General features: G+C 39.4%; 1 protein-coding gene across 2 annotated transcripts; it reads left to right on the forward strand.

Annotated features, from left to right (window-relative positions):
- The first annotated feature begins 3,462 nt into the window (after nucleotides 1-3,462).
- Nucleotides 3,463-13,627, forward strand: LOC103716751 (uncharacterized). Of its 2 annotated transcripts, XM_008804890.6 has the most exons (13): nucleotides 3,469-3,717; nucleotides 3,837-3,926; nucleotides 4,085-4,207; nucleotides 4,294-4,461; nucleotides 4,546-4,632; nucleotides 4,775-4,914; nucleotides 8,826-8,888; nucleotides 9,390-9,932; nucleotides 10,032-10,157; nucleotides 10,272-10,508; nucleotides 10,601-10,705; nucleotides 10,806-11,006; nucleotides 12,671-13,627. In XM_008804890.6, the coding sequence occupies exons 1-13, from the start codon at nucleotides 3,697-3,699 to the stop codon at nucleotides 13,455-13,457; spliced, it is 2,691 nt and encodes an 896-aa protein (XP_008803112.4). In that variant the 5' UTR covers nucleotides 3,469-3,696; the 3' UTR covers nucleotides 13,458-13,627. The 2 variants fall into 2 exon arrangements, with proteins under 2 accessions (XP_008803113.4, XP_008803112.4); XM_008804891.6 differs by lacking the exon at nucleotides 8,826-8,888 and having other exon boundaries at nucleotides 3,463-3,717.
- The last annotated feature ends 372 nt before the right edge of the window (nucleotides 13,628-13,999 follow it).

Below are 13,999 nucleotides of genomic sequence, written 5' to 3' on the forward strand. Positions count from 1 at the left end.
ATTAAAGATGTTGGATGAATCTCGACAAAAATGTTGAGATGAGTTGACCTTTGTATTGGTTATGAAAAGGTCACATATTACTTTCTCTAATGTTTCGATTCCTTAAAAATTAATTTCAAGTTTGAACCAACTTAGGGGCTTTATTGTTTCAGTAAAAGGCTTGACCAAGATGGGGAGTCTGGAGCAAGTCTTCTTTCTTCAGAATATTTTCTATTCTTTTCCCTTTTCTGCACCCAACCAGCCTAAATCTGCTTCAAGTTCTACATGCATATAACCTCAACTATCAGAAGTAGCCACCAGCTTGAATAAGGGTTTCTGGTCCGACTTAGCTCAGATTTGATTATACTAGCTCGGTCTGCTCTTAAAGCAGCCCCTTATAGTCCCTTTCCGATGCTCAAATCAATCTCTTAATTGTCTACAAACATGCTGTCTCAATACTCAGCTCTTAATTGTCTACTAACCGTGACCAGTCTACTACTAAGTGCAGATTTTTGATTAGCAAGTTGGTCTGTTGCTCACATCACTCCATCCATTGCTGCTAAGTATGGATCTGTGATCAGCGGGCGATTTGTTTTCCATATCAGTTCAACTGTTGTTTGATTCCAGAAACCCATCATCATTTATTTATTTATTTATTTATTTATTTATTTATTTTTTTTTTTTTTATCTTGAAAACCCTCATTAACTTCTGCCTAGAAAAGCCTAATGCTTATCGACACATTCTTAATTCCCCAATAAAACCTAGTAGATGAGCTTGGGATCTATCTGTTTGCCTACATAAAACTTAAACCATTACTTGACTATCAAAATTGAACCGAAGCCTAGCTCATGACTTGAGAGGATCTGCAGATTAGTGAAGAGGTGCTGAAATTACTAGTGCATTAGAGAGGTCGTAGCTCGGTGCTGCTCCTCTAAAGCAAAATCTAAACCCAAGAAAACTCAGTGCTATTTCTATGCCTCGTTTCCATCTCACATATTATTTCCAGTCAAGGTTTCAACGACAGACATTTGGCTTGATAGGGAACAGGCATTCAAAAAAAAAAAAGCGGAAACAACATATTTTATTTAATATCATCCAAAAGTGATGCATGCAATCAATGGATGATAACATATCTATCTAATCAACTTGGGTTATTAATTAAATAGTCCGTAATCAAACTTGAAAAACATATAAGTCTAATTACGGTAAGAGCCTTGGTGCATCATTGTAAAGTCACCTTTGGGCTAACAATACAACACGCTATAAGGTCCTCTTAAGACATATCATGAAGCCAATTAACAAAATCACATCAGCTGTCAAAAACACCATCACCTTTGGGCAGAAGAATGATTCTAAGCTAATGTAATCCCATTAATCACTTCATGTCATTTTTCCAAATCATTATACACAATAACACCTTCGGGCAAGATATTGCATTCAATGATCTGGCAAAATGCAATGCTACCCTTTTTTTTTTTTTTTTTTTTTTTTTTTTTTTGAGAAAATCAGATAAATATCAGTGAGTGTGCCACTTTGGCGGCTACCACCCACTTCAATTTCAAAATATTCTCAAATAGGAAAATAAGGATAGTCTTTATGCCCAACAATTTCAATCACAAAATGATAGTTATGTGACAAAATCATAACCATTAAACATGCTACAAAAATAATCAAAAACAACATATGTGATTGATTAAACAAAAAATGTTAATTACAAAAGACATATATGGCAGCAAGAGATGTCCAAAATTTAATAATTTATTAATTTAACACCTCAATAATTAATATGCATGAGGGCCTTGATTCAGCTTATTCAATATTTAAATAATTAATTAAATAGGTTACTAACTCTTAGCCCCAGGTCTAAAAACCCATTATGGTCCATTAAATAAAATTGGGTTGGTTATATAAAAGAGCCCAACCCGCAACCATGGACCCATTCAGGTTGGGCTTAGTAGGCCCAAGCCCAATCAAAGGGCAAAACCCTAAAACTTTTTTTTTTTTTTTTTTTTTGGCCTATCTTCTTCCTGGCCGCCGCTGTTCCCTTGTTTGGGAAGCAGCCCGTGGCTGCTACCCATGGCTGCCCCATGGTGGCAGCCCGCGGCTGCCACCCATGGCTGCCACCCACGCCGGCCACTGCGAGCGGCCGGCGAGGCTCCCCGGGCCGCTGCGCGGCCGGCTGTGGGGTAGCCGGGAGAAGGCCCCCGAAGCCGCGAGGCCCCACGGCCTGCGGCCGGCCGTGGGGTGGCCGAAAGAAAGCCCCCGACGCCGAGAGGCCCCCACGGCCTGCGGCCGGCCGTGGGGTGGCTTGGGACGCGCCCGCGGCCCGCAGCGGCGGCGGCGTCCGCCTGCTGTGGCACCGTGGGGCGGCCGTCCGCCCGCGGTGGTGGCGGGCGAGCCGCCTCGGCCTCCTTCCGCCGGCCGTCGCACGGCACAGAGGCGCCGGCCAGCGGCGAGGAAGGCCCCTTGCCATCCTTCATCTTCTTCTTCTTTTAGCCCATGAAGAGAGGAGTTGTAGAACGGGAAGAAGATGAAGGATGTATGCGGGAGAAGGAAAACAGAGTTTTTTTTTTTTTTTTTTTTTTTAATCCGAAAATAATATACAATGGCAGATTTAAATTAAAATCAAACCTGATATTTGATTATCAATGAAAAATCTGTGTATGCAGATTTATGTAGAAGATCCATTCACCGATGCATAAAATTAATCCGTAAGTCTAGATGAAATCATAATTGTGTATGAAGGACTCTAATCTTAGCATGGAGGCTCTGATACCAATTGTTAGTCATAAATAATAACATGCTAAGATTTAGAATCACAAATAATACCGTATTCAAGTTTAAGAGATATACCTGCGGAAAACATATTGAATACGTTCCTCAATCACCTGGAATAATAGCGGCTGGATCTTCCCTTCCTTGCTCCTCACAAAAGATAGCCGTCAATGGGGCAAGCTATCAACCATATGGAGAGGAGAGGGGGACCTAGCCTATATATAGGAAACATAGAGGAGCCTTCCCATTAAAGGCTCCAAAACCCTAATTGGGTTTCCTGGCCTACATACCAAAAGTACCACAATAAATAGGACTCAATCCTATACATCCAAGGTGCACCAAAGCCCATAAAACAAAATGATCACACATCATATTGGGCTTAATCATAGTACCATTCTGAGCCATACGTCTAACCCATTTTATAAAACAAAAATACGCAATCAGTGTAAGCCCATAGTTTGAAATTATTCTAACATGATAATGATCACAAACAACACATGCAAGTCCAATTTGCTATTGTGTTGCCTCTACATGAAAAAAAAATGAAGTATGTGACATCGGAACATCACCTAGGAAATGTGTTTTCTTCAAAGACAAAAAGCATTACGGCATCTAGGCTGCGGGCCGAATAGGCCTCATCTGGCCGTATACTGCAACAGCCCATATATAGCCCATATATATATATTCCAAATCCAGGAGCCCAAGGCCAGCTCCATGACGGTAAGGCTTTCGTAATTTTTCACTTTTAGCTAGGGTCTTTTCGTGCGCGAAGTACCAATGAAAAAGACCGTCACCCCCTCGCGACCGGGTTGGACGCCTCGATAGGCTCCTGCAAGAAAACCCTCGCAGCGGAAGGATCACAGGCGCGACTCCAGTGCTAGTCGCCTCCTCCTCTCCTTCCTCGCGTCGAAACCCTTCCATTTATTCGCAAACCCTAGAAGATGTCGGGCGGATTCTTCCGGGTGAGCGGAATCCTCGGCCGTCTCCCATCTATCCTTCGATCTCTTCCGCCGACTGGTTCGATTCTTCTGCAACCTAGGGATCGATTGGGTTTTTAACGGTTTCTTGCCATTAATTTCAGGGAACCTCGGCGGATCAGGATACTCGCTTCTCCAACAAGCAGGCGAAGCTTTTGAAGACACAAAAATTCGCGCCGGAGCTCGATCATCTGGTCGGTACCTCGATTCCACTCTAGCATTTTGATCGTTTGTTTTCCTTTTTAAGGCTCCTCCATTATTTAGTGTCCAATTAACGGAATCTTCCAGGGGGCGTTTAGGGTTTTTGGAAGTATAGGAATTGAATCTCGATTATCTTATACTCCATGTGTAGGTGGATATGACGAAGGTAGAGATGGATGTGATAAGGCCATGGATCGCAACCAGGGCGACAGAGCTCCTTGGGTTCGAAGATGAAGTCCTCATTAACTTTGTATATGGACTTCTGGATGGCAAGGTATTCTACCATTACTCTTTGCTAGCTTTAGCTGGTGCACATTCATCTGGAATTACGTTCAGCTGTTCTTACATTATATTAAACAGGAGGTGGACGGGAAACAGATCCAGATCCAGCTCACTGGGTTCATGGAGAAGAATACAGGGAAGTTCATGAAGGAGCTTTGGGCTCTACTGCTCAGTGCTCAGAATAATGCCAGTGGGGTTCCTCAGCAGTTATTGGATGCGAAGAAAGAGGAAACAGATAGGAGAAAGGTTTCTCAGAATTCTACCATACAGTTGTTGTTTTTGTCGTACTTTTTGTTTCCCGAGCTATCTAATGCTTCTTTGTTATTGCAGGCGGAGACTGATAGAATTGCTCAGGAAATTCAGAAGAGAAAAGAGAAAGTGGGAAGAGAGCTGGAACAAGAGAAACCGAGGGGGATGGTAACTTAACTTGTCTGAGCAAGAGCTCTCGTTGTTTAATTGAGGAATCTTTTTGTTTGACATGTGTTTATCTCTCTATGCCATTCAGCTAGCTTCTCCGATTATTTGGGTTCATATCCTTCTTTACCTCAAACTACTGTAGGATGGGGCAGCTGAAAAGTCAAGGTCTGCTAATGCTGATTCTGGTTCAGTTTCAAAGCGATCACCGCCAAGGGCTTCTAGTGTTCACCCTGAAGAAGATAGAGAAGCGGACATGGGGCATCATTCAAGATCAAAAAACTGGTAAGTAGCCACATGCCTTCCTGTCTCCCCTCCTTACTTTTTATATGACTTAGCAGTGCATTCATGTTCAATGAACAATCCGATCCCATTTATAGGTGTTCAGGCTAAAATTCTTCTCAAACTCGCATGCATCAGATGATTCTTCATATAAGAATATGAATTTTTTTCCTCCTAAAGTCTAGAAGTTGATCATTGATGTTACAATAGCAAGTGACCAACATTAAATCTCTATGTTTTTAGATATATCAGACATCATGTCCAAGCATTGAGTAATCTATCCAACACCCCTTCACCTCCTTCCAACATACACACACATGGAAAAGGTAAAAATAAACTTTTCTTTCCCTTCGATTCATAGTTCTCGCAATGATTACTTGGACTGGGAACAAGGTTTTCCTCATGGCATAGATCTTCACCGAGATCTCAGTTTGTATTAGTTCCAGCCAGTGGCTGATACGATTAGTTTCAAATATAGGCCTAAAGTATCCCTGTTGATATAAACTGATAACTCCCGGAAAATTGGGTAAAATGATACGAGTATATCCACCAAGATATTGTAATTACATTTATTAATGTATTATTGGTTAATGCTAAAAATCAAAGTAAAAGACAACTCCAGATTTAACACTTCCATGTATCAATCTAGTCAAACCATGAGGAGGAGAGATGGTTGGGAGTCTTGGGACTGTCTGAGATTGGGCCGTTGGTCAAAATTGAAAGCTATTGAATGTCGGATCTGGTTCATGGCATGGCAATGAAGATGAAAATTGATCTGGTCACTTCTTCTTCTTCTTCTTCTTCTTCTATTTTTTCGTTGGGAGGAGAAAGAAAGGTGGACAACAGGGAGGAGAAGATGTTGGGGAGGTCAGAAGAAGAAAGATGGGTTCACCGCATGGACGACATTGGAGCAGAAGAAGGGAGCATTAGAGAAGAGAAGAAAGGGTCGATGGAAAAGGCAGCTTTTTGAGGCAAGTGAGATGAATTTGGATGGCTTTGCGAGAAAGGAAGATAAGCTAGGCATGGATGGTGGTGGAGACTGGCTAGGAGGGAGGGGGGCACAATAGAAGTGGAGTTAGGCTCCATTTGGCAGAGTTGTTGGCAGTGGAGATTTTTGAATTTGAGCTTTTTGAAATAGAGCTTTTTAAAGTAGAACTTTTATAAAAAGCTATTTGTTATTTGGTAATTTCATTTCTAAAGTGCCATGAAACTTTAATATGTGTTTGGCAAACAAACTGAAAAATTACTTTTGGTATGACAAAATGATCATAAAGGATATTGCATAGTATTATACAACAGAGCATAATAAAATATAATATATGTTAATAGATAAATATATGATATGGTATAATATAATATTATTCTAATATAGTTAACATAATATTGTATACTATAGCATAATAATATAGCATAATTTGATATTATATAACATAACATGTCAATATAGTATGATATAATGTAATATAATATTATATTTATAGCATAATACAATATTTTGATTAGGGTTCTTTGTTTATTGGGGCTCTTGGAAATTTTTTTCTTCGTGTATTATGATATAAAGGGACACTTCCAGTAATTATATGATTTTATCATGGGTATTTTGGTCTAAAAAGAAAAATTTTATAAATCTAAAACAACTTTTCGATGCGTGCTAAAAGTACTTTTTCGAAGAATCTCCATTTTGGAGCTTCTCTCAAGTAGACGTTTTCAACTTTTTGGCAAAATTAAACAACTTTCCATTTTTTTTACTGAACACTCCTATTTCATCTAAAAGTAATTTTGGAGGGACAGAAGGTGCTTTCTGGCTCGCCAAAAGCTCTGCCAAATGGGGCCTGAATCTTTTTTCTCTCAACTGAAATTTTGCCAATATCCAGATCTCTTTCCTTAGATATTTTTCTTGATAATGAGTATTTGGACGTTTCTAAATCAGCTCCACCTTCCATCTTGGCTTGGACAACCCGATATCTCAGTTATCTTGGTATTGGGGACCTGTTTTCTAGGTATTGGGTACCCACCAAGATATCTGGATGTAAAAACCTTGACTAGAGGGTGGAGAATGGAGGAGGGTGGGTAGATATTAACAGAGAAACATTGCTAAGGAAGACTAATAGAATGATCAAGAATTTTGGTTAGTGAGGTTTCTGTTCTAAAAAAAGCCTTCGGCTTGGTTCTTAGCATACATTATCATGGACAGTTGGGGATTGATTGAGAAATAGAGAGTAGAAGCGAAAAAAACAAAGGAAAAGGAACTCTGTTCCCAAAGCACAAGGGAAGAGAAGGACAAATAATTTTAAAATAGAACAAGATGACCTGATAATTGGTTTCAAGAGGGAGAAAGAGTAAAGGATTTTGTGCATCTAATCTGGTTGATCACTCCTCTATTATATAGATGACATTTGGTCGCTTAGGCATGCATAAACAGAGACATGGAACAAACAGTTCTAGCATCATGGTTAGTCGCTAAACTATCTGAAGTTATAACTGAAGATATGTAGCATGACATCTTTTGATTGCGGTAGAAACTATAAACATATTGATTTCTTTGTTATATTTTTCGGTTCTCCTGTCATTCACTAATTTTCCGAAAATTGCATCTATTAATGGCAAAATTAGACTCCTGCTTGTCATGGGATATGATGTTTGCTGATTGACACAGTTTCCATTAAACCTCTCTATTTATTTGTTGATATATTTAGTTTATTTTTGAAATGACTAGATTGATTGTATGATCCATGTTTAATCTTGTTAACTAAATGGCTTCTTTCCCAACTAATCTTTTTCTAAGTCTCAGGGTGATGATATTGAACTAAGAATCACTTCTAAAAATGATAAAAAAGTTGGACCATATTTTATCTTTATGCTTCATTAGTAGATTGGTTTGAGGTACCCTTCATCCATCTTACTTTGTTTGCACTTCATGTGGAATAATGAAAGGTGGTTAACAAAAGAAGGTTGTACCCTGTCCTATGTGGCATGGTTGATAACTAGTTCTTGGAAACTCATGACAAGTTTTTACATTCAGGAGTTCGACTTACCTCCAATATAAAAGATAATTCAAATGCTAGCTTTAGAGGTTTAGGCCAGCATCTAAGTTCTAAACAAGTTGCTCCTTATACACATTGTCTTGATGTGCTTTCACAATTTTTTTCTGCTGCTTTATTTTTGTGCCCTTATATTTTTCTAATTCCACCTGTAACAGAGTACTACTGATTGTATCTGCAATATTTGCTTTGTGTTGTAATTGCTGTGGTTGTGCACTATGTGCAGGCATATATATCTGTTATGTGCTGATAAATTGTGCATAGAGTAAATGTTGCTTTCTGATCTTTTATATGATCGTTATTCCACTTCTGTTTTGAGAATTGGTAGTATCTTGTGCATATGTAGTGCTTAATCATTTTGGTATATAGTATCATTGATGTGGGCAGAACTGTTTGGCATATTTTAATTGATATCTTAAGTGTGACGGAGTCATTTTTGTTTTTGATTTGTTAATCTGTCCGACTTTAGTAGCTCTAATAAATCTTTTTCAGCATGTAGGCATTTTCCACCATTGACTGTAGCTTATGCTTTTTACCACTGGTCCTGTGAGGTAAAGTTGGTTTAGTATTGTTGGTTCTGAGTTGGGACAAATTGGGTGGATTTCTGATTTTATATGTCTCTCATGAATGAATAATTCGAAGGCAAGTGAAATGCAAGTTTTGCATTTATCTGTTGCATGAGCTAGTTTTTTCCCATAAACTAAATTACCCCTTTTGTTTAGGCCCTATTTTTCTCCATATTGAGATGATCATTCCCCATCTCATCGGTAATGCCCTTTCTTTGATTTGATTTTCTATATGTTCCATCATATTATGGTTACTGTTACTGGTATCCAATGTGGGTCTTGACGTGTTACTTTTATTGTCCTCCAGGCAGACACCTTCACCAAGTAAGTCATTCAACAAATCATTTTCAAAATCTGGGAGCTACTCAAAGTACCTTTCTTTCTTTCTTTTTTGGTATCAGTTCTAGAATTTTGTTTATATATTCTTGTGATTTTAGCAGCCTATCCTGGACCAAGATGTCTTCTAAAATTATTTGAACATGATTACAGTAGATATTGGAGTAATTCTATTGTCTATTTCATATGGCTTTGCAATATGAGATGTTTTGGCAATATGAGCCACAATGTGAAGCTTGCCTAATCAATTTCTTGGTGGCTTCTCATAAAAATGAACCAAAGTTACCAAAAAAAGATCCTTTCTAGAGTATGGTCCATATTTCCATGAAATTTGTTAATTCATGTTCTGGAAAGTGTTTCTCATCAATATGATTATTCGTAATATTTGGCAAAAGAATGAAGTGTTTTGCAAAGATGATTATCATTTGTTAATGATTCAGTATCAGTTTAATAATTTCTCTCTCACGGACATTGTGATTTGCTATTGCTTTGGTTATTTGTTTAAGCATGGTTGACAAGTGTCTCCTCCTATTAGGGGAGGTTGCAAATCAAGGAGCATATCTGTTTCATCTCAGTCACAAAGGTCAAACTCTCCTAAGAGGCGGTATCGCTCACCACCCAGACGGTCTATATCTTCTGAGAGGCGATACATAACTCCACCTCGACGTTCCATTTCTCCAAGCCATAGGCATTCACCACGATACAATCGATCACCTTTAAGACGAAGATCGCCTCGTACTAGGCGAAGATCAGTTTCCTTATCCAGGAATCGATCTCCCTCTCCTATCCGGCGGAGATCTCCTTATGCACGAAAAAGATCTCCATCATATGTGCAACGTGGTTCTCCTTCCTCGCGTTGCAGGTCTCCAGTTCAAGTCCGCAGGAGATCACCTTCTCCCTTACATCACAGGTCTCCTATCCGACGCAGGTCTTTGTCACTAGTAAGGCGCAGATCCCCATTTCCTTTAAGGAGGAGATCACCTCCACCTAGGTCTCCAAAGCACCGAAGGAGGTCACCTCTGCATTCGCCTAGAAGTCGTGTTGTGGATTGTCAAGCATCTCCATGGCAAAGAAAGAGGTCCTGATGCAGAGCCCAATTGTATACTGCTTTGTCTGGATTAGCTGTGGTAATGTTCTTCCATCACATTGCATGTCTGATGTGGTAGTAATTGTGCAGGAGCCGCAGTCCATATAGGAGCCAGAGTCCACCATATCCAACTCGTAGGAGTACGAGTAGGGAGATTGATAACCGTATTAATGGCATCAACTCCAAACATTATCGTGGTGGATACACATCTCAAAGGTAGTTCTTATTTGCTGTTGTTTGTCATTCCAGTCATCTTCCTTCTGGCATTCAAGGGGATATGTAAATCTTCGTCATACAATTGTTCTTATGGCACATCTTCCAATCTCTCAGGTCTCGTGAAAAGAGGTCACCTTTTCATCATGCCTTGGATAGGAAGGTGGCTGAACGCACTGACTCAGTACATAAGGTTTCACAATTACACCGATTTCCAATTTCAAGGTCTACCCGGCGTGATTCAAGGAATCAAAACAATATTCATGATAGGGAGTGTGGTGCAGCATCAGATGAATCTCCAAGTCCATCAGAGTCACCATCCCATTTGCGAAGGATGGATCCAAGGGGAAATAGGTCTGTGTCTCTGATAATCCATGTGGTGTGAATAACTAATGCTTATTCTCCTTTCCTGTACTGATTAAATTATGTTGGGTTTTCCTTTAAAGATCCCGTAGCCTTTCTGAGAGTCCTGTTAAACAACCTGGAAGACAGATACCTCCTCGTGACAGACCTGAAACAAGTAGAGACAGGGATCCCCTGAGTCATGCCAGGTCAAATTTTGTTCTACTATCTCTTGTTCAGCTTTCAAAATTTTCAAGTTCGATAGTGTCTCATAGTTATCGTGGTTTGAATTCACTTTCTGATTTTCAGGGAGGATGCTTATCATAGGGTTGATTCCTCATGCAAGAACAGTAGAGGTTCACCTGCTAATGTGCAGCAAAAGGATTTCCATGCTAAGGTCTTCGGTCCAGAAGAGTATTCTTCTGATAGATTGGCAGATGACTGCTCTCCAGTTTCCCAAGGTCGAGCTGTTAGCTTGGAAAATAGAAAGAAGGATTATGAGAAAAAAAGGTGATCCTGTCCTTTCCGCCCCCCTCCTCTCTCCCCACATGTTTATGTGTTTTGTTCTTTGTTTCTTGATATGGCAGTTTATCCATGCCTTCCATTCTGCTTCCCTCCTCACCAGTGCATTCTGATATATGCATGCACAAATGTATTTTTCCTTTCTTTATCATGCAATTAGCTGTTGGGAAATCGATTAAAGGTAAAATAACATATTGTAACCTTAGAGAAATAAGCTTTACACTTTTTGAGAGCTTATCCTGTCTTTTGCCAAAAATGGTGTACTTCCAGAACTCCAGAGCTTCATACTTATTTCATTTTTGACTTATATTGTCATCTTGCATGGTGAAGAAAGGGTTAGTAAAGCCAAACTATGTAGTTGACTTGAAGTTTTATATTATAAATGAGTTCATCGATCAGCTTATTCTGGTTGTTGTCTATAGGTTGTGTGGGTAAATAACTTGCAGTCACTTCCTCATCTTGAGAGAAGATTTTCTATCTGTTTAGCTTAACTTGTGGTTTCTGGTGTTAAGATAGTGAGACATAACTAGGAGCACTTTTTTGCCACAAACTCCTGCTGATTAATCTGTGTTGATTTCTGATCAACAGCTGCAAATTGAACATAAAAGTCAGATCTAGCAGACTGCCTTTGAGTCTGAGATTGATCTCCACAGTGTACTACAATTGATTTTAGCCTTGTTTATTGAGTTTTCTCAAGTCCCTTATATGCGATCTATACAGCAATTGGCATCTATTACTATAGTAGTTGAAAACTATATGAAAATGATGAAACACCAATGTACAAAGTGTGCAGTTATTGCATGGTTAGGCACAGCTAATTGGTGCTTTTGGAAAATGGTCCTTTAACTTGCGGAAAACTGTATGGTTCAAACTAAACTGGATTATGCAGTATCGGCTAGTTATAGACAATGCTTCATGGGCTTGGGTATGAGCCTTGGGTGCTGCTATGTGCCAAGTGTCGGATCTCTCTATTCTATAAGAATTTTTTCCTGCAGACCCATACCCCAGTGTTATGCCAATACCCATTTCTAAGTGTCAGGTGCGGGTACTTTAGGATAAATTAAAGGGTCCGAGTAACATCTACACGTGGCTGTGAAACATGATTCTTGTATCTGGTTTGCATGATACTGGACAAAATTATATGGGAAGCTTCCATAGAAGATATAGGGAGTGCCTTGGTTGCTGCCATATAAGCAAGCTCTTCAATCATAGTTGCTTGCCTGAATTTGAACTTTCTGAGAAGTTGTCCCACTATTAGTGTGAGGTACTTGGGCGGTTATAATGCGGATAAAGTGGGTTCATGTGGAAACAGTTGGGGCTCCCTGCAACTTTATTGAAGAGGATCTCTCCTTGTAATTTGAGTTGTATTATACATGCTTCATTCTTCACATCCATTTTCAAAAATTGCATCCAACTTGAAAGTAACCACTGCCATGAAGGGCAGTACTAAGATCCATTTGGTGTGAGTTTGACACATCACCAACTCTATATGTACTTGGATGGGTTGCACATTGCACTGATCCCTTTGATGATTGAGAGGTCTATATACGGAACTTATTTTTGTGGAAGTTTTGTTAGTATTTAGTACTCTGTGAACTGTAATGTATATATGCACAAACATTTAGAAATGATTTTGGCTGTTTGTTTGGCAGTGAAGAAGATCTTCCTGAAAGACATAAACAACTAGTATCACAATCACCGGAGGAAATAGAGTATGGTCCTGGAAGAATAGTGGATGAAAGCTATGCACCAGATAATGCTTATGATAGAGAGCAATCGTCTAAGGAACATGCAAGAGATGCATCCTCTTCAGAGAAAAGGGTATCTGATGAGCAGGCAGTGAAGAACCCTTATGGAGATGGTTATGCAGTTAAAGCTGAGAGACAATCACATGCAAAAAGCAATGAATATAGAGAATCACATTATGACATAGAATCCGTTAAGAAGTCCAGAAAAAAGGTAGACCGGAGCAACTGTTTGGATATCCATGATTTGGACTCTGAAGAAACTGATACACATAGATATCGGGAGATGGAAAAGCAAAGGCACAAAAAGTCTTCTAAGCATAAAAGGGATTTGGATAACAGTTCTGAATCTGATTCTCAGATAGATGACAAGAAGGAGGCGAAGAGAAGAAGGAAAGACGAGAAAAGGCAACGCAAGGAGGAGAGACGTCTAAGGCGTGAAGAGAGGCATCGGAGGAAGTTGGAACGTCGTGCAGGCAAACTTAAAGTGAAATCTATTGATACTGTTACTCCCCCATCAGATTTGGAGAAAAATCATAATGATGCTGATGAATCTGATGGTGATGCTGCCATAAGAAAGGGTCCTCATCTAAGTTACACAGAAGAAACATTGTTAGAGCAGAAGAAGCTTGAGATTGAGCTGCGAGAGAAGGCCCTCGAATCTCTCAGAGCAAAGAAGGCTATCAATCATTAAACTTAGGATATTTGAGTTGCTGTTTTGTTATTTACTATGCATTCATAAGTTCTGTAGAATGAGATATTCGCATGAGGTGTGAGCATATCCTTTCATATAGCAGACTGTTTAGTGTAATCTGTGTTTACTCTGGCAGCTGAAGTCGATAATTGCAGATTTGTTGAGCTGTATTTTGTTGCATTCAAATTCAGACTTAGCTGCTAGATTTCCTGGTAATGTTCGTCTTAACTTTGCTTGGATGAATTTATTGTTTTGTAGGATCTTCAATTACTTGGAAACAGAGTCTATGATTTGTTGCTTATAGCTATTAGCTAATATTCAGTTATTGGTACTCTTCATAGGACTCATATGCAGTAATCATTGCTCATAGGATTAAATAATTGCTTATGGGATCTTCCTATGATAGTTTCATAGCTATTAGCCAGGGGAATTTGATACATTGCCATTTGAAAACTCGTATCAGGTTCCACAGGAACTATCATTCTATCTAATTTTATTTCATGTTAAGACTTAAAATCTCCACATGATCGAAGAAACAACCT

This window comes from Phoenix dactylifera, chromosome 17, assembly GCF_051530095.1.
Source record: "Phoenix dactylifera cultivar Ajwa chromosome 17, Ajwa_hap1_PhDact_Kaust_v1.1, whole genome shotgun sequence".
Taxonomy (NCBI): Eukaryota; Viridiplantae; Streptophyta; class Magnoliopsida; order Arecales; family Arecaceae; genus Phoenix; species Phoenix dactylifera.

Coding starts and splice junctions, on each gene's coding strand:
- LOC103716751 (XM_008804890.6), top strand. CDS start 3,697: ATGTCGGGCGGATTCTTCCGG. Junction 3,718..3,836: donor TGTCGGGCGGATTCTTCCGG/GTGAGCGGAATC, acceptor CATTAATTTCAG/GGAACCTCGGCGGATCAGGA. Junction 11,007..12,670: donor AAGGATTATGAGAAAAAAAG/GTGATCCTGTCC, acceptor TTTGTTTGGCAG/TGAAGAAGATCTTCCTGAAA.